The 23,521-nt window shown below is 38.8% G+C and overlaps 1 protein-coding gene across 1 annotated transcript in view; it reads left to right on the top strand.

Moving 5' to 3' along the window:
• The first annotated feature begins 6,377 nt into the window (after positions 1-6,377).
• Positions 6,378-23,521, top strand: part of LOC120535727 (transient receptor potential cation channel subfamily V member 6-like) — a 103,460-nt gene continuing 86,316 nt past the window's right edge. Inside the window, exon 1 of the mRNA XM_039763753.1 lies at positions 6,378-6,681. Coding sequence (XP_039619687.1) covers positions 6,658-6,681 — 24 coding nt within the window. The 5' untranslated portion in view covers positions 6,378-6,657. The remainder of the gene's footprint in view (positions 6,682-23,521) is intronic.

Below are 23,521 nucleotides of genomic sequence, written 5' to 3'. Positions count from 1 at the left end.
TTTTCAGTTTCAGACTGTTTATTCCTCTGTTTTTCAAGTATGTTGAAATACAAAATTTAGTGTTGCAGACAGATTAAATGCCTCCAGGATGTGTTGTCCTTACTATCGCACTCAAACTGAGGTGTCACTGAAGCACATAGAGAAAAAACATGTTAAACACACAATTCATTATAGCAGCAGTTGTACAGGTAGTCATGTTAAAGCATTTCCAATGATGTTAAGAAATTCACATTTTAATACCTTACTGCAATTATGCAACCTGGTTTAATGGAGTTTGCTTATAATTCCTGAAATGTATGTTTGTAGAGGGCATGTTGTGGGTAACTAATCTGTTAAAACTGACATAAATATGGGAAAAAAATGCAAATAATAAAAATAATTTTTATCTAGGATAGGAACTTAGGATCCTGTAAGTGTGAGTCAACAGCACTAGTCATCACTATTCACATTAATCATCTGAGTTCATGATGTTTTCATTCCTTGTTTACACTATGTGACATTAATTTAAACTTGACAACTGGTGATGTACTAAATGTGCATTTTAAGACTCATGTGTCATGCCTAATTTCATATATTATATTTATTCTTGTTATTTGCTAATGCTGAAAATGCCATCTCTTCTTCCATTTTCCAAACCCTGAACATGTATTTTTCAGTAAATTCTTAAAAAGCAGTTTGAACTACACAATACTACTGTGCAATAATATGATACTTATTGCAAAATAACATTTTTTTGAGTGGCAGGAAAAATTTCTGCTGCTCTAAACCAAATAACATTCTGCTTTTAAATTAAGTTGGGTTGTCTCCTTAGTGTCTTTTATTTATAGTATTATTTCTAATAATACTATAAATAAAAGACACTAAGGAGACAGCCCAACTTAATTTAAAAGCAGAAATTTTTTTTGAGTGACAGGAAAAGTTTCTGCTATTGTCTCTAAACCAGATAACATTCTGCTTTCAAATTAAGTTTGGTAGTCTCCTTAGTGCCTATTATTTATAGTATTACATTTACACTGGCAATACAGATCTTCATACTGGATCGATCGAGGCCTGGGTTAACTATGGCTGCCACCACTAACGTTAGCCAACAGGGTAGTGGCAGAAATTGGGCTACTATTGTGCAAAGAATAATAAGAAGAAGGGGGGTGGAGGCAAGTCTGGGGGCAGGGAGAGAATAGGAAGGTAAAGAGAGTGGAAGTGAGGTTAGGAACGTTGAATGTTGGCAATATGACTGGTAAAGGGAGAGAGTTGGCCGATATGATGGAAGGAAGAAATTTGATATATTGTGCATGCAAAAGACCACATGGAAAGGGAGTAAGGCCAAGTGTACTGGAGATGGTTGGCAAAGAAGAAGTGAGATAATCAGAGAGTTGCAGAAAGTAGACAATAATACAAGGAGATAAGGAATAAGGTGAAGAGAAATGTGGTGAAAACTAAAGAAAATATTTATGATGAGTTGTATGAGAGGTTAGATACTAAGGAGGGAGGAAAGAACCTGTACAAATTGGCTACACAGATGGACCGAGCTGGGAAAGATGTGGAGCAGGTTAGGGTGATAAAAGATAAAGATGGAAATGTACTCATAAGTGAGGAGAGTGTGTTGAGCAGATGGAAAGAGTACTTTGAGAGGGTGGTGAATAAAAAGAATGTGAGAGAGAGAAGGTTGGATGATGTGGAGACAGTGAATCAGGAAGTGAAATGTATTAGCAAGGAGGAAGTAAGGACAGCTATGAAGAAGTTGAAGAATGGAAAGGCTGTTGGTTGAGATGATATACCCGTGGAAATATGGAAGTGTTTAGGAGAGATGTCAGTGTAGTTTTTAACCAGATTGTTTAATGCAATCTTGGAAAGTAAGAGGATGCCTAAGGAGTGGAGAAGGAGTGTACTTGTACTGATTTTTAAGAATAAGGGGCTGTGCAGAGCTGTAGTAACTGCAGATTGATAAAACTAATAAGCATAAAGTTATGGGAAAGAGTAGTGGGAGCTAGGTTAAGAAGGGAGGTGGTGCTTAGTGAGCAGCAGTATGGCTTCATGCTGGGAAAGAGCACTACAAATGCAATGTTTGCTCTGAGGGTGTTGATAGATAAGTATAGACAGTGACAGAAGGGGTTGCATTGTGTCTTTGTAGACTCAGAAAAGGTGTATGACAGAATGCCTAGAGAGGAGTTATGGTATTATATGAAGAAGTTGGGAGTGGCAGAAAAGTATATAAGAATGGCACAGATTATGTACAAGGGAAGTGTGACAGTAGTGAGATCTGCGGCAGGAGTGATGGATGCATTTTAAGGTAGAGGTGGGACTATATCAGGGATGAGCTCTGAGTCCTTTCTTATTTGCAATGGTGATGGACAGGTTGACAGACAAGATTAGACAGGTGTCCCTGTGGACTGTGATGTTTGCTGATGACATTGTGATTATGTATTGAAAGTAGAGAGCAAGTTGAGGAGACCCTGGAGAAGTGGAGATATGCTCTAGAGATGGCAGGAATGAAGGTCAGTAGGAACAAGACAGAATACATGTGTGTGAATGAAAGGGAGGTCAGAGGGATGGTGAGGATATAGGGAGTAGAGTTGGTGAAGATGAATGAGTTTAAATATTTGGGATCAACAGTACAGAGTAATGGGGAGTGTGGAAGAGAGCTGAAGAAGAGAGTGCAGGCATGGTAGAGTGGATGGAGAAGAGTGTCAGGAGTAATTTGTAACAGACAGGTAACAGCAAGAGTGAATGGGAAGATCTACAAGACAGAAGTGAGACCAGCTAAATTATATGGATTGGAGATGGTGGCACTGGCTAAAAAATAGGAGACAGAGCTGGAGGTGGCTGAATTAAATATGTTAAGATTTGCATTGGGTGTGACAAAGATGGACAGGATTAGAAATGAGTATGTTAGAGAGTCAGCTCAGGTTGGACAGTTTGTAAGACAAAGCCAGGGAGGCGAGATTGCATTGGTTTGCTCATGTGCAGAGGAGAGATGCTGGGTATATTGGAAGAAGAATGTTAAGGATGGCGCTGCCAGGTAAGAGGAAAAGACAAAGGCCTAAGAGGAGGTTTATTAACTAATAATACATATATATATATATATATATATACATACATACATAATCACCAACATCTAGCCCACAAAGGCCCTGAAAATACACAATGTAATATTTTTAATACCACAAATTTCTGTTCTGGAAAAAAGCTACTCATGAATTGTGCTGAATCAAAACCTCTGTCAAACTGCAAAATACCATAATCGAAGTATCACACCATTGAATGGGGAAGCAAAACACTGCCTACCAAGATGACTGTTTTCCAAACACAATTTCACTTTTTAGCCTTTTAGTTTCACACCCAGTGCTGCCAAATACACTATATACACTGAAGAATATACTCCTCAGTATGAATGAATGCTTCTGCTTTCAGTCTTATACTAGCCTTTACATATAACTTCTGTGTAGTGCTGTATCTAAAACTTTTTATGGAAATTTACTGTTTTGTTTTTGTCCTATGTGACTCTATTTTCCCCTTTGGTGCTCTTTCTTGTGTAGACTTAACCACAATGCCTCAAATATCATATACTTCGCACTGCATTTATAGTATTGTACTTTAGCATTTCTTCTCCCTTCTTTGCCACTTTTTCAATCCTGAAGAGAGCTGACCAGAAAAATGACTTGACCAAAAATATTTGTGTAACAAGTTTGTGTGTCACCTGAAACTACACATCTAGCATTAGATTGTATGGTTATGGTTTGCCAACATTCAGATTCCAGTTTGCTTCCATATTATTTTTATGAATATTATCAATAATACATTATTAAATGTGTAAACTGACACTTGTTTATCATTTTATACTAATTGCCTGAGGACATATATGTAGAAGTGGGGAGAAATTCCTAAAATACAATACCTTATAAAGAGTGTTAATTGTATGGGATTTGTGGCATTCTGGTAAAGCCTACATAATAAAAAGTACAAAAGGGTAAAGCACAGTCACAAAAAAAAAAAAAAAAAAAAAAAAAAAAGCAAGAACTTTTCAATTAGCACACATAGAATATTATCTTTATATGTACCAAGCACTCAGTAGTTCAGCTTAAAATCTTTCATCAATTACACTTACCTTGTTCAAAACTGTCCAAAATGTACCCAGGGCAAGATCCAACCTGAGAACGTTACCATCTAGCTCCAGCATCACTAGGCCATATGTTTTGGGTATATGTCAAATTAACATCATTTTGGACAAAAAATATTTAAATATTTAGCAGACTGCAATGGGGTCACAATCATTTCTAACCCATTTTCAGCTATATTTGGAGGATTCCCAGATGGGCTCATAGTGGATGGGGGCAAATGGATCATCTATGGCACACTACTAGCATGTAGACTCCCATGTTGTATGGGAAACTGATGTTGCATATTGTTTGAAACTGGAAAAAGTCTAATTCTTCCTTCGAGGATCTGTCCAAAACATCTTTAAAATATGGCAAGACTTAATTTAAAAAATCTTAGAATAAGCATACATACAGGGGAAAAATGTTTTTTCCATTGCTCTAGGCCACGGGTGTCAAACTCCAGTACTGGAGGGCTGCAGTGGCTGTAGGTTTTCATTCTGACCATCATCTTCATTGGTGACCATTTTTGGCTGCTAATTAACTTCTTTTTATTTAGTTTTAATTAACTAACTTCACTCAGGCCCCTTAATTGTCTCATTTTCCTTAATTAGCAGCCAAACAATAATGAGACACAAAATGAGCCGCCACGTGACCAGCTGACCTGTGTCCATCACACAATATGTGAAAATAAAGAAAGGTGGAGGTCTCAGTAAGGTTGATCTCCAAGGTCACCCAAACATTTTAACGGTGTTCTTAGAAAAAACAGAAAATCAACAGTTTTGGAAATGGTAGAATGAGAGTAACAACAAGCTGCAGAATTAAATAACGAGTTTAATGAACAGCAAGAATTGGTTTTCATTAAGAAACTGGTGGAAGTGAAATTGGTTGGAGTTTGACGTTTCAGTTTAGCTCATCATCTTTTGGCTCGTTTCATATCTCATTTCTGTTTGGCTGTCATTTAATAAAGAAATTAATCAATTCAGAGGTCTGAATCTTTAAAAACAGGGCCATTCTAATGAAGAGAAAGGAAGTTAAGTAGCAGTGAATCCTGGTCAATAATAAGGAAACAGGTTAGGATGAAAACCTGCGGCCCTCCAGGCCCAGAGTTCGACACCCCTGCTCTAGGCTATCCTCTCTTTCTCTTGGGTGGGGGTTGAATTTTTGTATTTTTAGGTTTTGTTTCATCCCTTATTCGTGCATCCACATTCCTCCTTCATAAGGAAACGTGCATATTCTTATTAATTCTTAGGGGGCTTGTTCTTTTTTTGCTGTCCTTAAGTCTTTTACTGCTTGCGTTCTTCCACGTCCTCAACACGCTGAAAAATTTGAACCTAATTTCGTTTTAGGACACAGGTGTAAAAAAATAACAGCAAAAACATTTCATGTGAGCATTGGTCAGGATAAAGGAAACTGTACGGAAGGCTGCTGCAACCCCTGTATTTTCTTTGGTTTTTTCTTGCATAATTTTTTAATTGCAAACATTGCATATTGTGGTGTAATGCTATTTACATTCAGAAGAAGAATAAGAAGAAAGGTTATGTGTTAAAGGACAGCTGCTCCTGCGTAATGACTCCTAACTATTGTAATAAGCGCCCTGTCCATTTGGGGGCCCATACTGCTTCTAAGCCCAGGATGCTACGGAGTGTATGAAGGCACTTTAGTAGTCTGTAATGCACGGCAAGACATTGGCCCGTGAGCGTGTGCTACTGTCCCGGAAACTTTAACAGTACAGTACACTCCGTGCTCTAACTGCTTCAGTATATCTGAGTGCAATTAGTCCGTATTTTAATTTCGATACCTTACAAAGAATCGAGCAATTTTTGGAGCTCAGCGGTACCTCTTCACTCGAAGAAAACATGCTTGCGCCTTTTCTTTAAGAGCGCCCAATTTTGACCATAACGTAAAACCTTGAAACGGGATTACACACTGGTTGTTTGCTCAGTTCATAAAAGCGAATAATATTTTAAATAAAGGGTAATGACACCAAGCTTTCTCTTGTCTTAAAATTGGCCGTAAATAAAGTAATGAAGCAGAGCAGACTGGTTTGGAGAACACTCCGAATTTATTGCTAGTTTGTTCACTTCTACAACACGCCGTTACGAGTTCACCGGGACAAAACAGACACACCCTATAGTATACCCAAGGGGGCAAAATATTATTAATAGTAACTCTATTAAAGAAAAGTACATTGTAGGCGGCCCTGATACAGTAAGATGGACCTTTCACTGCGTGCTCACGTTCTGTTTCCAGCGTACGGCCAGATCGTGGAACATCACTGTTTTGTGATTTTTCTGCCATAGGGGAGTGAATTGTACACAACACACGCTCCGCCCAGCCCCTTTGACAAGTGCAGTAAGAATGCATAAATCGTTGCTGCATCGCATCACTATGCTTCAATATTGTACGGCTTTCATACTTTCATTCACTTTGACGACGCTCACCCCCATCATCCAGGCATATTTTATCCAAAGTAACCAGCTCAAAATCAGATAAGCGGTAACATTCACCGGGATCCCGAATTCAAAACGGACCTCAATTATATTTCCGTACAGACACGGTCATAATGCAACCGAATAATTATGAACAGGTAAGTTGCTTTATTTGCTCAAATTGTGATTATCTGTTATTCTTTCGTGCCACAAAATTTCCAGCTCCGGGCTCCTTATTTGTATCGATAAGGCAGAACTGCGCGGAGTATTTCTTGGGGCACTCCGGTTATGCTTCCACGTCCCAAAGACATGGTAACCGACTTGTACCTGCATGACTATGTGTGGCCTGCGATTAGCTGGCACCCCTTTTTGATAGGCTTCTACTTGGGTGGTGCCCCCAATATTGCACCACGCGATTTAACCGATTTAAACGGGTCCGGAAAATAATGAATAAATGTTGTGCTTAATTACTTTCAAATTTAAGTCCATTAACTTTGGAATGGAGGAGGAAATTGTACCCCATTCAGTAAACCACCTCGTTCTGCTGAAGTGGAGGAATCTTAGTAGTACTGTACTAATACCACATTAAGAGGATCACATACTGTTTTAAAGTTTAATATGTTGTACTAATTTCTATATTTATATTTGTAATTCGATTTATAAATATCTGTAATCAATCCATTATGACTGCGGAAAGTATGAGGGAACCTATTTGGAGCTTTCAGTTGAAGATACTGTACCTACAATTACAACATGACTCTTAAAAATATTAATTACAAATAACTAATGCGTTTCAGTAACCAAATGTAATTTTACACATCAGAAATGAAGATATTTCTGGTTTTAATTTAAGTGCAAGTATATATGTCTCTGTCCATTGCATCTATTTTTAAATTTCAGATATTCCTAATTAACATTATGACTATTGAAAACACGTTTTAGGAATATAAAATGTATTTATGACTTCTCAGAATGGGACTGGGACTAGTCAAAGTAAGTTGTTAAAATTAATTACTATAATGTCAGTGATATTTTCTAAAAACATAAAGTTCATCGACATTTGTGATGCAGTTTGGGATTGTGAGTATGTATACTAATAATCTGGTTAAAAAAAGCTTTGTTAAGAACTCTGCTTTTTCACATAGCTTGGCTGAGTGTATAGAGCACCAGCCTGGAATTAGTTGTCACTGTAAAAAATGCGCTTTACACAATAAATGCTGTAGGATTTATGATCCAGGGTTCATGTAGAGCCAATGAGCTGAGAGAGGGTCTCACTTTTACATTTACTCATTTTTAATCGACAGCTGGAATTTTCACGGAAGATAAACTTAAAGAAGCACAGGCAATGTATTTGGGACTAAAGTTTTTAATAATATTAAAGGACAACAAGAACCGGTATAGCCTTAAGTATAAGGTGTAAATGCTGCTAACATCCTGCTAAGAGCATTTAACTCTTTACTTAACTTACTTCATCTAGTTTATTGGGTCAAGGAAATCTGGAGCCTGCCCTGCCTTCCACTCCTTTTCTGAAATGTTGAGTAAGAGATCCTTTTGCCACTGTACTTTGGGATCTTTGAAAGGAAGGGACTTTAAAATGTTGTATATTATAGAAACGCTGTCTGAGTCCCCAAGACTGATTAATATTTCTTTGCGAAAAATTGCGAAAATTGGGCAAATTTTGTTATCAAAGTTTCCAGTTTGGAAATAATGGAACAATTGTGTTGAAGAGATGTTAAATTTGTAGTGTAATTGTTTGTAGGATGCTAAGAAGCTGTCTATGTGTAAACCTCTAAGTGATTTAATGCCATACATTTTCCAAACATTAAAAACTATGTAAGTTTGAGAGGGTGGAAAAAGATGCTTATTGTGCAGAGGTGCCATACTGTAGGTAAAAGTTTCTCTATCTTTAAGTGCTTCTTACATTGGTTCCATATTCTGAGTGAATGAAGCATAATTCGGTTGTTAGTATATCGACGATAACTTGTATTTACTGGGGCACAAACAAGGAATATAAAGAAGTATTGTAGGATTTTTATTTGTGTCAATGTCAAGGTTTTTATAGTTTGTATATTTGCTGTCTAGTAATATCATTGAAAGTTAGGTAGAGCCATGCCACCTTCTGCCTTAGGCCTTTGAAGGGCCACCCTTTGGATCTGTGAATGCTTTGAATTCCAAATAAACAAGGTTATGATTGAATCTAATTTCTTAACAATGATTTGTTAATGTTTATGGGGATGCTTTGAAATAAGGTGTTTATCTTGACAGTGTTAATTCTCCCTGCTAAAATGAGATGGAGAGTAGACAATCTATGCAAGTTTTGCTTATGTTTTTCCATGCTGAAATTTTGTTGTAAAAGAGCTTTATGTTTACTTGAGATATATACCCCAGGCATTTAAACTGATCTGAGATGATTAAGGGGAAGGTGTGCAGTCTGAGATGATTAAGGGGAAGGTGTCCAGTCTAATATTGTGTGCTAGAAGAGGATACTTATATTTAAATTTATTTTGAGTCCAGATATCTTTTGAATTTTTTGCTAGTGCTTTTAGGAATGCAAGTGCAGTACTTTGTGGATCTGATATGTAGTACCATATCATCTGCATATAGAGATATTTTCTGTTCAAGTCCTTCTCTGATAATCCCCTTTATCTCAGAAGATTTTCTTATTCTTCTCTCCGTGTTCAAAGTAATGATGTCATGATTTAAAAATGAGTTGTTCCATTTCTTTCATTGTGAAGATGTTGAGTTCTGAATGCAAGTCTGTCATTTCATATAAAGTGCCTCATATGGGAACCTGGCTTGTTCTTCATCTGTTCTGATAATTTCACTGATTAACTCTTATGCCTTCTTGGTTTCCAGTTTATTTTGTGGGAGAGGTGTGAAATAATCTGTCCACTTAAAAATGCCATCAGAGTTTCCCAAAGTATTCCTGCAGAGACCTCTGAGGATGCATTTTTTAAAAAATCTGTTTGCTTGAATATAAACTCTGTACAGTTCTCATCAGCTAATAAAAGTGGGTTAAGATGCCAGCTGCAATATGAGTATGTGGGGCATAATGATTTGAGCTCCATGATCAAAGGGGCATGGTTGAAGATAACACTAGCGTTGTACTTGCAAGATTTAATTGTGGGCTAAAAAATTGTTATCTATAAAGAAATAATCAATTCTTGAGTAAAAGTGATATACTGGTGAGAACAAGGAATATGCTCTTGAGTTTGGACTTAGAAATCTGGTCTGATAAGTTGTGATCAATTACAAACTGTGCAATTGTTTTTGTAGTGTTAGATGTTATCGCTCCTGTGCCAGAAGACCTATCCAAGTCTGAATCTATACTAATAAAAGGCAAAGCCCTCACTGACTGACTGGCTGACTGACTCACTCACTCACTGACTCATCACTAATTCTCCAACTTCCCGTGTAAGTAGAAGGCTGAAATTTGGCAGGCTTACTCCTTACAGCTTACTTACAAAAGCTAAGCACGTTTTATTTCGAAATTCTACGCGTAACGGTCATAACGGTCGATAATGGTCGACAACGTCCGCCATGTTGAACTTTCTTATTTATGGCCCCATCTTCACAAAATTTGGTAGGCGGCTTCCCTGTGCTAACCAAAACCCATGTACGTACTTATTTCGGTGGTATGACGCCACTGTCAGCCGCCATATTGAACTTTCCAACGTCACTACTTCTCCAACTTCCCGTGTAGGTAGAAGGCTGAAATTTCGCAGGCTCATTCCTTACAGCTTACTTACAAAAGTTAAGCAGGTTTCATTTTGAAATTCTACGCATAACGGTCATAATGGTCAACAACGTCCGCCATGTTGAACTTTCTTATTCATGGCCCCATCTTCACGAAATTTGGTAGGCAGCTTCCCTGCGCTAACCGAAACCAATGTACATACTTATTTCGGTGGTATGACGCCACTGTCAGCCGCCATATTGAACTTTCCAACGTCACTACTTCTCCAACTTCCCGTGTAGGTAGAAGGCTGAAATTTGGAAGACTCTTTCCTTACGGCTTACTTACAAAAGTTAAGCAGGTTTCATTTCGAAATTCAACGCATAACGGTCATAACGGTTAACAATGTCCGCCATGTTGAACTTTCTTATTCATGGCCCCATCTTCACGAAATTTGGTAGGCGGCTTCCCTGTGCTAACCGAAACCAATGTACATACTTATTTCGGTGGTATGACGCCACTGTCAGCCGCCATATTGAACTTTCCAATGTCACTAATTCTCCAACTTCCCGTGTAGGTAGAAGGCTGAAATTTGGAAGGCTCATTCGTTACGGCTTACTTACAGAAGTTAAGCAGGTTTCATTTCGAAATTCTACGCATAACAGTCATAATGGTCAACATCCGCCATGTTGAACTTTCTTATTTATGGCCCCATCTTCACGAAATTTGGTAGGCGGCTTCCCTGCGCTAACCAAATCCAATGTACGTACTTATTTCGGTGGTATGACGCCACTGTCAGCCGCCATATTCAACTTTCCAACGTCACTAATTCTCCAAATTCCCGAGTAGGTAGAAGGCTAAAATTTGGTGCTTATTTCGGTGGTATGATGCCACTGTTGGCCGCCATATTGAACTTTTCAACATTCTTTGTTACTTATAGGCCCATCTTCAAGAAATTTGATACACGGGTTCCCAACGCTAACTGAATCCTACTTACGTACATATATACATCCATAGCCTGCAGCTCGGTCACCGTGTGAGGCTTTGTTGGGTCCCCCATCTCAATGCTTCCCACGTTGTTGGCTGCCTGCCTATATAAGGCCGTCCGTCACTCCAGTCTCTTCATTCCCTTCCTTGCTTCGCCACGGGATTCACGTCTCCCTGCTGATAACTACAGCCTTTTTATTTAATCCACGGCTTCTCCGCTGTTTTATTGTTCATTTATTACGATTATAGTTATTGTGTAGGTATTTTAGGCTTACTTTACATTGTTCAGGTACCCATTTCCTTTATCATTCCAACCGTACCCGCATTAACATGTCTATCGAGGTGATCACCATCGATCAAAGAACTGTCACTTACTGAGGGGTTTCCATGCCCGGAGATGGCACCTATCTTTTCCATTCTCTGTGTTACATATTGCACGGCCATATCAGGCTCACTCTTGATATCTGGAAAAACATTGTGTCTTATGTATTGAATGACTGGGACAGGTTCAAGGTGTGGACTGATGACGGTACAGGAGATAATTATACTACACAGGAGCACTAGAAGAGTGAAATGCTTAAGCCCTTCACCAATGGTTCTGCATGTGAGTTGATGGCTGCCGCTGAATTGTTCGGTTGTCGCTTTCAAGTGTACCGAAATGGCCAAATATTTTACACCTTTGGACAACCGCCAATGCCTCTTAAACATCTTAGATTCACAGGTGACGATTTCAGTAGTGGACACTTTGATGAATATGAATGTTTAAACTCTCAAAAGCTGGATGTGAAGTTATCGATGAAACTGGTTGTATACTTACAACGCTTGACAGATGCCGAATGTCACTTCAACACAAGTCCTACAAATACTGTCGTAATTGAAACAAACCATGAAACTCCAACCGATTATGACAGCAGCAATCCAAGCTGTAAGATTTGAAACAAGATTACTGTTCACATGGCCAACTGTACGTTGCATGTTTAAGAGTAAGCTCAGCGCACAGCTTGGTCATAGTACAACCAGAGGGCCGAACTCACAATGTGGTATACAAAGAGATCCTTAACAAATAATTATTGGTATATTTTCCCTCAGTTTAAAAAGGTTTAATTTTCTTTTTAATAAAACTTTTAAGGCAGTACTTCGCCACTGCGAAGCGCGGGTATTTTGCTATATATATACAGTATATAGATATAGATATAATGTGTGTAGAGAGAGAGAGAGAGAGAGAGATAGATAGATAGATAGATAGATATAATGTGTGTGTGTGTGTGTATATATATATATATATATATATATAGATATATATATAGATATACTAGCAGAATACCCGCGCTTCAGCAGCGGAGAAGTAGTGTGTTAAAGAAGTTATGAAAAAGAAAAGCAAACATTTTAAAAATAACGTAAGATGATTGTTAATGTAATTGTTTTGTCATTGATATGAGTGTTGCTGGCGTATATATATATATATATATATATATATATATATATATATATATATAGACACATATATAAACATATATATATACATATAAACATATATATAAATATATATATATACACATCTATATACATATACATTTACATATATATATACATACTGTATATATACACACACATATATATACATACTGTATATACAACATATACATATCTACATATATACTGTATATACACATTGTGAACGCTGGACCGGACACACACAGACGGACAACATGTTTTCAACCCACACACTGTTTATTTACAATATATACAATATAAAAGTCCAGTGCACACTCACACGACCCCAGTGCCTCTGCACCGATTTCCCCAAAGTCCAGGGCCAACAGTCCTTGTGCCTTCCTGGCCGCCTCCCGTCCTCTCTCTCCAGCTCAGTCCTGCTGCCTCCCGACATCCACTCCTGACTGGAGGGAGGCGGCCTTTTATGGGGAGCCGGATGGGCTCCAGCTGCTTCCGGCACTTAGCGGTGGCCACACCCTGTGTGGCGGAAGTGCCGGCTGCGCACCGGAAGCCGTTCGTGTCTCCCCGGTCGTCTTCCCCCCGGCACTTCCTGGTGTGGCGGAAGTGCCGGGCTCCTGGAATAAACAGGCACTGGGGTGCCGCCTGGCGGTGGCCACGGGTCCCTACAGGGCTGGGCTTCCAAGCCCTGTACCCGAGGCCCCCTGTCTAACCAGGACGGACGTCCCCACTCGGTCTGGAGGAGGCATACGCCCTCCTCCGGTCCTCTAAGGCGTCCCGGCCGGGCTCCATCCCCGGCCGAGGGCCACACGGGATGAACCGGCATCGGGGCGCCGCCTGGCGGTAACCACGGGCCCCTACAGGGTAGGGCTTCCATGCCCTCGACCCGTGGCTCCCAATAGAACCAGGACGGACGCCCCCTCGCGGTCTGGAGGAGGCACAAGCCCTCCTCACGTCCTCCTGGGCGTCCCGGCCGGGGACCACAACATATATATATACAAATCTACATATATATATATATATATATATAAGGGGTGGGACTCGATTAAAAAAATTAATCCAATTAATTAGAGGCTGTGTAAGAATTAATCTTGATTAATCGTATGTAATCGCACGTAAATTTGCCCCAAATCGCAAATTTTTTTTTTTTTATTTAAAACGGTTTTAGTGGGCTTACAGAATCAAATAATAGACATGGACATGAATATTGTAAACTGAAGCTGTTTTAATTTCTGAAAAAAAGCCTTTAAACTGCATTTGAATTCAAAACAGAAACAAAAATATCATCCCTGGTTAAAATTGGGCAGACTTAAAAATAAAGTGGTAGTTTAAGTACATTTTCAGAATAGTATTGTCTTTAAATAATAATAACCAAAATTTCACCATAAAGTGCAGTTTTCTTCTTAAAAAATAAGTCAGAAACATAAAAGGTAATTTGACCAGCTTACTCTTTAAACTCTGAGTAACATTAGCCAAAATTATTTTGTACATTAGGCTAAAACAGTGTGATCATTGAACATTTTGTAATTAGATGTATTTAGAATTACTAACGGTCACGGAAGTCCAATGATCCCCAGTAAGAGCCACAAAGTCCGCTTTCTGTAATGCATCTAATTTTGCTTGCTTTTCAGTGTGCACAAAACCATGCTTTTATCAAGGCTTCGGAAGTCGAAATGATCAGTCGTAGGAACGCGCTTTATTCCGACTCTAACATTTTTGTAGCTGTGATGTGTGCATCAGTGTAATGGATGTACCAGGAAATCATTCATTGACAAAAGTTCCCGCTTGCTTGGAATTGAAAGTGTGATTAAATCGTTATTTTTAACGCGTTATGGAGTACATGCATCGAAGCTTCTCAGCTGTGCTTGTGCTAAGAAAGGGAAAATTTTAAAAATAACGTAACATGATTCTGCGTTAACCTAATATTTTTCATACGTCCCAAACCAAGGAGATCGAAGGTAAAATGAATCGGTAGCGCATACATAGTCAGTACATCCCTCTCGGGAATCAACCTCGAATGTCGGCGTTAGAGGCTTAAGACTCTACAATTAGCCACAGCGTGTGGCTTGTCTATGCTAAAGTATGTATTGTAGATCGGGATATATATATACATTTATATATATACCCGTGTATCGCAGTGGAGAAGTAGAAGTTATGAAAAAGAAAAGGGAACATTTTAAAAATAACGTAACATGATTGTCAATATACAGTAATTGTTTTGTGAGTGTTATTGAATGTTGCTGTCATCAAGGATTTGATTATCATTATTTCTTTCAATCAGGCTCGTATTTGTAGGATGTGTTCAAGTTACATTCCGTGTTTGTCAATCGTTGTAAAGATAAGAGGTTTCATTCATCGATTAGTTCCTTACTGCATCAATAAACAGCTCGTCTTCCTTTTATCTGTGATGTGACAAACTGCATGCACGGGTTTTTTTTTACACTGTCTTCCTTTAGCAGGACATTCACTTTTTCCACCGTGTGCTTTGTTTCCGCAGTAGCTGCACTTATGAATATGATTGTATGTATAAGACGCTTCATATTTTTTTGCTGCCTTCTCAATTGTGTAATTCGGTTTTGTTCAGCACTCTTTGGAACTGTTGCTTTTGTCTGTGCACTGCGCCAGTTCACGGAGCCGCTTGGTGTTCTTGCATCGAAGGTTCCCAGCTGTACTGGTGCCATCTCGTAATGTCAGCTAAGACCCGCACTTAAAACTTTCTCTCGCAGTTTCAATGAGTTTGTGCCAAACACCACCCTGACCATCTCATCTTCCTCTGCATAAGCACAGTCCTTCACACGTGAATATTTACCGGCAGTGTTTGTATTGGATTGCCGCTGATGGACGGCCTTATATGGGCAGGCACTAAATTACAAACGCTAGTGGTAGCCTATGAACTTAATTTAATATAAACTTACGGTTCACGCCGTGCTTTGTTTCCGCAGTAGCTGTACTTATGAATATGCTTGTATGCATCATTTGCTTCATAATGTTTTTCTGCCTTCTCAATTGTGAAATGGCGTTTTGTGCTGATCGCTGTTTGGAGTTCTTCCTTGTGCTCTACGTACTTACGTAGGAGGCGTGATGATGTCACACTAAACTCCCCCCAGCCCATCTCCAACTCAAGACTCCATTACATTATATGGGGAAAAATAGCTTCCAGTTATGACCCTTATGCGTAGAATTTGAAATGAAACCTGCCCAACTTTTGTAAGTAAGCTGTAAGGAATAAGCCTGCCAAATTTCAGCCTTCTACCTACACGGGAAGTTGGAGAATTAGTGATGAGTCAGTGAGTGAGTCAGTGAGTGAGTGAGGGCTTTGCCTTTTATTAGTATAGATAGATATATAGATATACAGATAGATAGATAGAGATATATAATGTGTGTGTGTATGTATGTACAGTATGCATGTGCATATATAGAGAGATATAGATATAGATATATATAGATATTATATATATAGAAATATATATATATACTGTATATATAATCTGTGTGTATGTGTATATATATATATATATATATATATATATATATATATATATGACAACAACACTCATAACAGTGACAAAACAATTACATGTTACGTTATTTTCAAAATGTTTCCTTAAATTTTTCATTACTTCTTTAACACACTACTTCTCCGCTGCGAAGCGCGGGTATTTTGCTAGTTTAAGATACAATTAAAGTCTCAGGCCATTATAATTTTATGAGTGATTACATAAGGAATGGATGTAAATACATTTTGGATGAAGTCTCTATCATCCACATTGAGTGCGTAGATATTTATCAAAATCACTATACAGTTAAATAAATGTCCAATGACGATCACATATCACCTTTCAGAATCCGATACTACATCTGATACTACAAATTAAACTGTTCTATGTATAAAAATTCCCACACCTCAAGTTTTCTTTGTATAACTGGAGTGGAATATTTGGTCAGTCCAATCTCTTTGCAACTGAAATTGATCCTTGCTTAATAAGTGGGTCTCTTGTAAAAATACTATCTTGGCATTTAAACCTGATGGATTAGAGAATACTTTCTTTCTCTTTAATTTGTGATTGAGACCTTTGACATTCCAGCTTACAAAGTTCACTGTTTGGTCATAAAGACATTGCTTCTGAACTTTTGTTTTACATTTTGTAGTCTTAAATTAAGGTAGTACATTATTACATAAGCTATCTTTAACCTTCATTTCCAGTTTTGCCCGGAGTTATTACTATGAAGCCTATTATTGTGTATTGTGGGCACTTACAACTGTAAGGGTTAAAAGGATAAATTAGAAACAGTTTGCTCTCTTTCTTTCTACCCCCAGCCCCCTCAACCCCCCATTTTGCCTCCCCATGTTGGGCTTCACTAAGTCCCAGTACTTTGAGATGCCTAGTGACAGAGCACATCCAAAACAAAATAAGCACCCCAGCAGTAGTCTAGGAGGAGTAAAGTAGAGATATCTATTGTTAGTACAGTCTAAATACTATAAACATAGAATATAATCTTAGACAGTCCCGAAAGAGTAAACCCAGGGAATGATGTTAAACAGTAGCCATGGATAAATAGATAATGCATGATAGTATAGTCCTAATATGATAAACCAAGGGTATGATTTTAACCAGTCCCCTTTGGGGAGAAAAAAAAAAAAAACATAATTAAACATAAAAATAGCAGAGAAGGAAATGGAATGCATAATTACTGTAAATGTCTCATTGCAAATGGACCAAATAACAGTTAAGATCTTTTTTGACTTGCCATAGCACGATTTGACTCATGATCATATTTCAAAAAGTGTCTGGATCAATTTTCTTGGCTCTTTTTCTGCTTCCTCTGAAGAACTAAAAATGTAGAACTTGCTTTGAATATCTATTTTCAATTTACCAGGATACTAGAGGCTGTACCTGATTTCTGCTTTCTGTAAGCACTGTTTAATTCCGTAAAATGCAACATGTTTAGCAGCTGTTGAAGGTGAGAAATCAGGGAAAATACAAATGCAATTATTTTAAAATATAATCTCACTAGCCATGTGCGCCCAACTACATTGCGCGTGTTAAAGTTGTCTGTGAAGGGCTCCCTGTTTAAATCGGCTGCCAGTCATGAACTGGGCCCTTCGTCGCACAGCATTATGCTTTTTTATAAGGGAAACAAAATTACAAAAGAAAACCCTTGGATATTGATTCGATAGGAACAGCCTACTCTGAATCACTGTCCGAATAGTAATTATGTGGTAGTGTAGGAGCATTTCTGCTTTTGTCCGTTCACAGTCCGTCTCGTTTTCACGACGCTGTTGTTTCCTCTCACGATCTCTTCTCAACCTTTCTCCAATGTCGCAGGTTGCTTTGTGGCAATCCAAAGAGTAAGGCAATATACACGGTGCAATGGTTATAAAAGGGGGACACATAGGTATCCAGGCTCTTTAAAGCATAAATTAGGGATCACTTCACTGACATGTGAGCAAGCCACAGTATGACTGTGAGACGCGCAGCACTCGCCGGCTACAACGTAACAATAATAATTTCTGGAACGTGCTGTTACGTTGTCATTCATTTTACCCACTGTCTTTCTTTCATTCATATGTTACGTAGGCATGTACCTTTTATCTTCGGCAATCTCATTCTCTAACCAGGCCTTAGGAGCAAACCAACGTAACACTGTCCACCACCCCTTTCGTCATTCCGGCACATTGTTCACATCCGTGAGTAAGAACAACGTACTAAACTGGAAGGTGGTCTACGCATGAGTGGAATTCGCGGACAAACAAAGATCAAGATCTAAATGAAGATCTCTTTAGTTAATTTAAAGCACAACAATTTGTTTAGTTTGAATGTCTGTGTTTTGAGGTGTGACTGGAGTACTACAGTCTTCAGTAGTATAAACCTGGAGGAGATTCTTAAAGCAATGCCTATGTTTTAGCTGTCTCTCTACTGCCATCTAGTGCTTCTTCTTCTAATTCATTTGCAGACAAACAAAGATCAAGATCCAAATGAAGATTATATATAGAGATGTTTCAGTCTGAGACGTGACATCACATTTAATTTAGATTGTAATTTGTTGAAACACACAATAAGGCTTCTAGGTTTTGAAGAATTTGGTTCACGTATGTGGTAGGTTGCTGATATCCCGGTGTCTGATTTGAAGTCCTATCCAATTATTTTAGAAAATAGATCAGCTATGAATTTCAGGGTTTTCAGAGAGACCTTCAATTCTGATATTATTCCTTCTGTATCCATCTTCCAGTGCATCTAGTTTGTTTCCAAGCACTTTGCTTTCGGAATTTACAGCCATTGCTTTTCCGTAAATGGTAGATGCCTGATTCGAGTCGTGAATGTTTGCTTAATGTCTTCAAGCTGAGCACCAAGTGCTCTAAACTTATTTTGAAAATTTCTCACATTTTCCTGTATTTTCTGCTCAGTTTTTCCCCCAGTTTATCCTGGGATACAAAGCAATTACTTAAATGTTTCTCCTGGTCTTTAATAACCTGAAGCAGCTTCTCATTTGTCTTGTTTATGTCCTTTATATATTTCCTTATATCATTTGTGTCATTTGTAACCTTCTTTATATTACTCTTTAGCTTCTTTATGTCCCCCTAAGAGCAGTTGTTACTGTGGTAATCATTGCGGTGATCGTTACCTTCAGCCCAGACTGTTCATTTCAGTGTTCTCCATGCTCATTTGGAGTTGGTGCTGCTGGCTTGCGGTGTTTAGTTGACAGCGTGTATAGTTAGGTCATTTTGAGGTTCAACAAACCTGGAATCAACGAGTTCTCCTGGCCTGACTCACTTGCACTTTCGCTTCTGGCTCATTCTTGACAGATCCAGAGGGAATGTCTAGATGCACAAATAAAATGCTGTAACAGAATTATAAAAGCATTAAGCAGTAGTTTTCAAATCTACATTATGTAATAAACATACATATCTGTTTAAACACACAGTCATAAATTACCTAAATTTAAGTATTGTATTTTTTGTTTTTAACATTCCCAACATTGTAAATGTTACAGACCTCTTAATGTGTATCTAATATTTTCACTTCCTACATTCAATGTCCTACACTTTACATTTACCAGTAATTTAATCTGCCACAAATCTTTCCAATCTTACACTCTGTCCCAGTCTCTCTGTAATGACGTGACTTATTCTAGACTAGCCATCCCCACTGTAGTTCTCCCCAGAAATTATTTCCAGCCAGGTGGCATGAAAAAGTAGCCGGGTGGGGTGGAATGGGGAAATTTGGTGGTGGGGAAAATTAAATGTGCACTATTTTTATTAGTTAATTATTATTATTAATTATTTCCCAATGCTCAATATGACTTCCTTTTTTAAGGTTTGACACTTGTCCCAGAATATTTTTATTAAATGTAAGAAGTATCCAATTCAGGCTCCTGCAACCCTAACAAAAATTTTAAATAACAATTGTTATGACATAAACCAAGAGCCACAAGTATTGTCGCTGTCTGGAAGAAAAGTGAAAACAATAAAAAAAAAAGTATGGGAAACCTAATGAAGAAAAAGCAAACTTGCATATGCAGAAGGTGTCTTCAGTTAAATACTTATTCTTCTTTTCTTCCTAGAGGCCCAGTTGTCTGCAGCTTTCCCTTAATCAAAGTCCCCAGGATCTGGGCTCTCCAAGGAGACCAGCATGAGATTATTTAGTGTGCTTTGATTCATGCAATTTCTCAAACATGTCTTGATCCTTTTAAGGGCAGAAAACCCCCTTTCACATTCAGCTGTGCCCAATATGAGCTAGTTTGGCTAAATTTGCAAACGACTCATTGAGCTCTGATGTCTTTGCCATTTTTAGTAAAATCTTGTTTGGACTGAAGTCTTTGTATGATTGACTTCTGATCATTTTTGACACAACTGTCCATTCTTGCCTGCTACTTTCATATTTTAACATTGAAGGGCTACCATTTTTGGAGTAATGATCGAAAAGAATGTGGTATAGCAGGTCCACAGCTTCAAAAAAAAAAAAGGGCCAGTTTTAAATCCATAGAGCTGTGTCGCTGTCCGTGTGCATGATTGCACGAACGTGGGGAGTTATTGAGGTAGTTGGAGTGAGTCACACCTGCACGTGCAGGTATGATCATTCTCAATTGCTTCATTGGCTTCCTGCAGCGGGTGATTAAGGTGCTGCGCCCACGGAGACACGAGTATACAGAGGAACCTTGGTTCACGAATGTCTCTGAACATGTACAAATCGGGTTACAACCAAAAAGTTTGCCAAATATATATATATATATATATATATATATATATATATATATATATATATATATATATATATATGTGTGTGTGTATACAGGTCGGCACAAGGAAAGGGGGAGAATTCAAAGGGAAAGAATTCAAAGATGGAGAAATCAAAGAAGAAAAGAAACAGATGGAGGTTAAAGGATGTGAATGGCAGTCTTAGAAGGATGATCTCGCCACCTGAAAGGAGGAATCCGCATGAGCTGGGGCCCCGTGAGGGAGCGTTAGCTGTGGCACTCCAGGGGCTAGTTCGCCCCACTAAACATCCAGGTGGAGTGTGGCGAGCAAGGCAGGTGCCCTTCCTAGGCTTCAGAGGTGCGACCACGTAAGTGCGAAAGAAGAAGGGAGGAGAGCCAACCTCGGATGGTCTGGCCTTGATGCCTGGAGGCAGCCAAGGTAGAGGTCGGCCGAAAGGAGCTCATTGCTGCTGAGTCTCCGCCGGCTATGCGAGCAATGGGTGAGCCGGGGAAAATGAAAAGGAAGTGGGCTGAGATCAGGAGGAGTTAGACTGCATTTTAACCTCTGAACCTCTGATTTTTTAATGGATTTATTTGTTGATTTTTATTCTCACTTTTTATTGGATTTTTTATGGATTTATATATGTACTTTTTTTGGGGGTTTTACTTTTTTCATGGTCCAGCAAGTTTTCTTTTCTAATTCTTGTGCATGGCACGTTTACCCAAGGTAACTCCCCCCATGGAGGGTGTTTGTTTGAATATTTCATGCACAATTAGCACCACATACCATTTCCTTTGACCATTAGCCAATCAAAATCTTTAAACCATTGCTTGTTGATGCTGGATAAGCGGTGCCTAGATTTATCAGTTGGCAGAGTGTGTGCTGAAGTGATTTCCCCTGATGGACCAGCCTTTGCAATGTCTTTGAAATTGCCACATCAGGAGTTGACGCTGCACCATCATTAGTTTGTGGCATCTCTTTTTTGAAAAAACTGAACAGTGTTGTTTTCTGAACACTTTTTTTACTCATGTTGGTAAAACATTTGGAAAAAATTAAAAGTACCTATGAATAAGACTTTTGAGTGGGAAATGAATAAGACTTTTGAGTGGGAAAGTGGGAGCCTGTTGGATATTCAATGCACATTTGCACTACGGCAGGGCAAGATATGAACAAAAAAAGGAATGGCAGATGGGTCACTTTAACAAAACCCTCAGCAATTCAGTGACAAAACTTTTGCTAAGGACACAGTGTGTGGTGCAAGGGTTTCTACACACTTTATGCAATATGGACGCAGGTCCAAATATGAGCGAATATAAGAAGGGCAGATGGGGTCACTTTAACAAAACCCTCAGTATGAGCAAATATAAAAATGGCAGAGGGAGTCACTTTAAATGGAACCACAGTGAGTGCTACACAATGGATTTTTGCGTACAGAACACACCTAATGCTTAAACAACCGTATATATATATATATATATATATATATATTGGTTTGCTGTGTACTGAACAAGAAGAGAGCAGCTGTATGATTAGCAGCGCTACACAGACTGCACTAACACTGAGAACAGAGATCTCACTTCCTGACGCCCTTTTTCTGATATTTGACAGGCTGGTTCCACTAGACTTTTTTTATTTTATCAGTCCTCCTCTTGCCCGCCCACTTTCACATCCTCTTTCCTTGTGAACTGCCACTCCGCTCCCGCTATTAGCATGTACAGCCCCCTCTCGCCCCCCATCTCTCCATACTCCTTGCTACTGTATTAAGCTGCTCCGCCCCCGCTATTACCATGTACAGCCCCCTCTTGAAAGTCCACCTCCCCATACTCTTTGCTTGTGAACTCCGCTCCCCCTCTCCCCGCTATTAACTTGTTCATTATCAATTGATCGGCAACATCCCACCCTGGGCGCTCAACTAAATTATCCGGACACTCCGGCTAAAAGACGCTAGGAAGAACACTGCCACTGGCTTCACCCGTGTATTAGTGAAATAGGACATTGAGGAGGGCCCCGCCCTGCTCTCTACTCCTGATATTACTCTCTCCCCTCCCCTCGGCCTGCAGCCTCTGTCTCAGATAGTTCGCTCCTGTAAGCGAACTATAATTCTTAGCATAATGAGAGAAGCTCACAAAATCAACCAGAATGTTCATGCAAATTATAGAAAAAAAATGTAAATCTGTTAAGCATTTGTCTTGTTCGCTAACTAAGCAGAGTTAAAGTTACGCCCCGAGTGAGGAGGGCCCTGCCCTTGCAGCCCGATGAGTCTCTCTTGGATTCACACTAATAAATCGGTACTGCAAGCAAACTATGATACTTAGTGCGATGAGAAAGTCGCAGAATCAATGGAATGTTCAAGTAAGTTATAGAAAAAACCCGATCTAAATCCTTTAAGTAGTTCTCTGATGAAAGCGGACAGACATACAAATGGGTCTAAAAAACTCAAGAAATTTCGTGCTTAGACCATTACATTTTTTAAACTGTTTCTTAGTGAGCACCTATGGGCCAAGGGTAACCTACATTCCAAATTTCAAGTCCCAAGTCCTCATGGTTCGGGAGATTTTTTGATGAGTGAGTCAGTGGTATTTGGCCTATATATATATATATATATATATATATATATATATATATAGATTGGTTGCTGTTAACCAGCTTCTTATTTATATTCTTAACCAGATAATTTATACAGTAC

This window comes from Polypterus senegalus, chromosome 9 (assembly GCF_016835505.1).
Source record: "Polypterus senegalus isolate Bchr_013 chromosome 9, ASM1683550v1, whole genome shotgun sequence".
Classification (NCBI taxonomy): domain Eukaryota; kingdom Metazoa; phylum Chordata; class Cladistia; order Polypteriformes; family Polypteridae; genus Polypterus; species Polypterus senegalus.
This window is presented reverse-complemented; position numbering and strand designations above follow the sequence as displayed.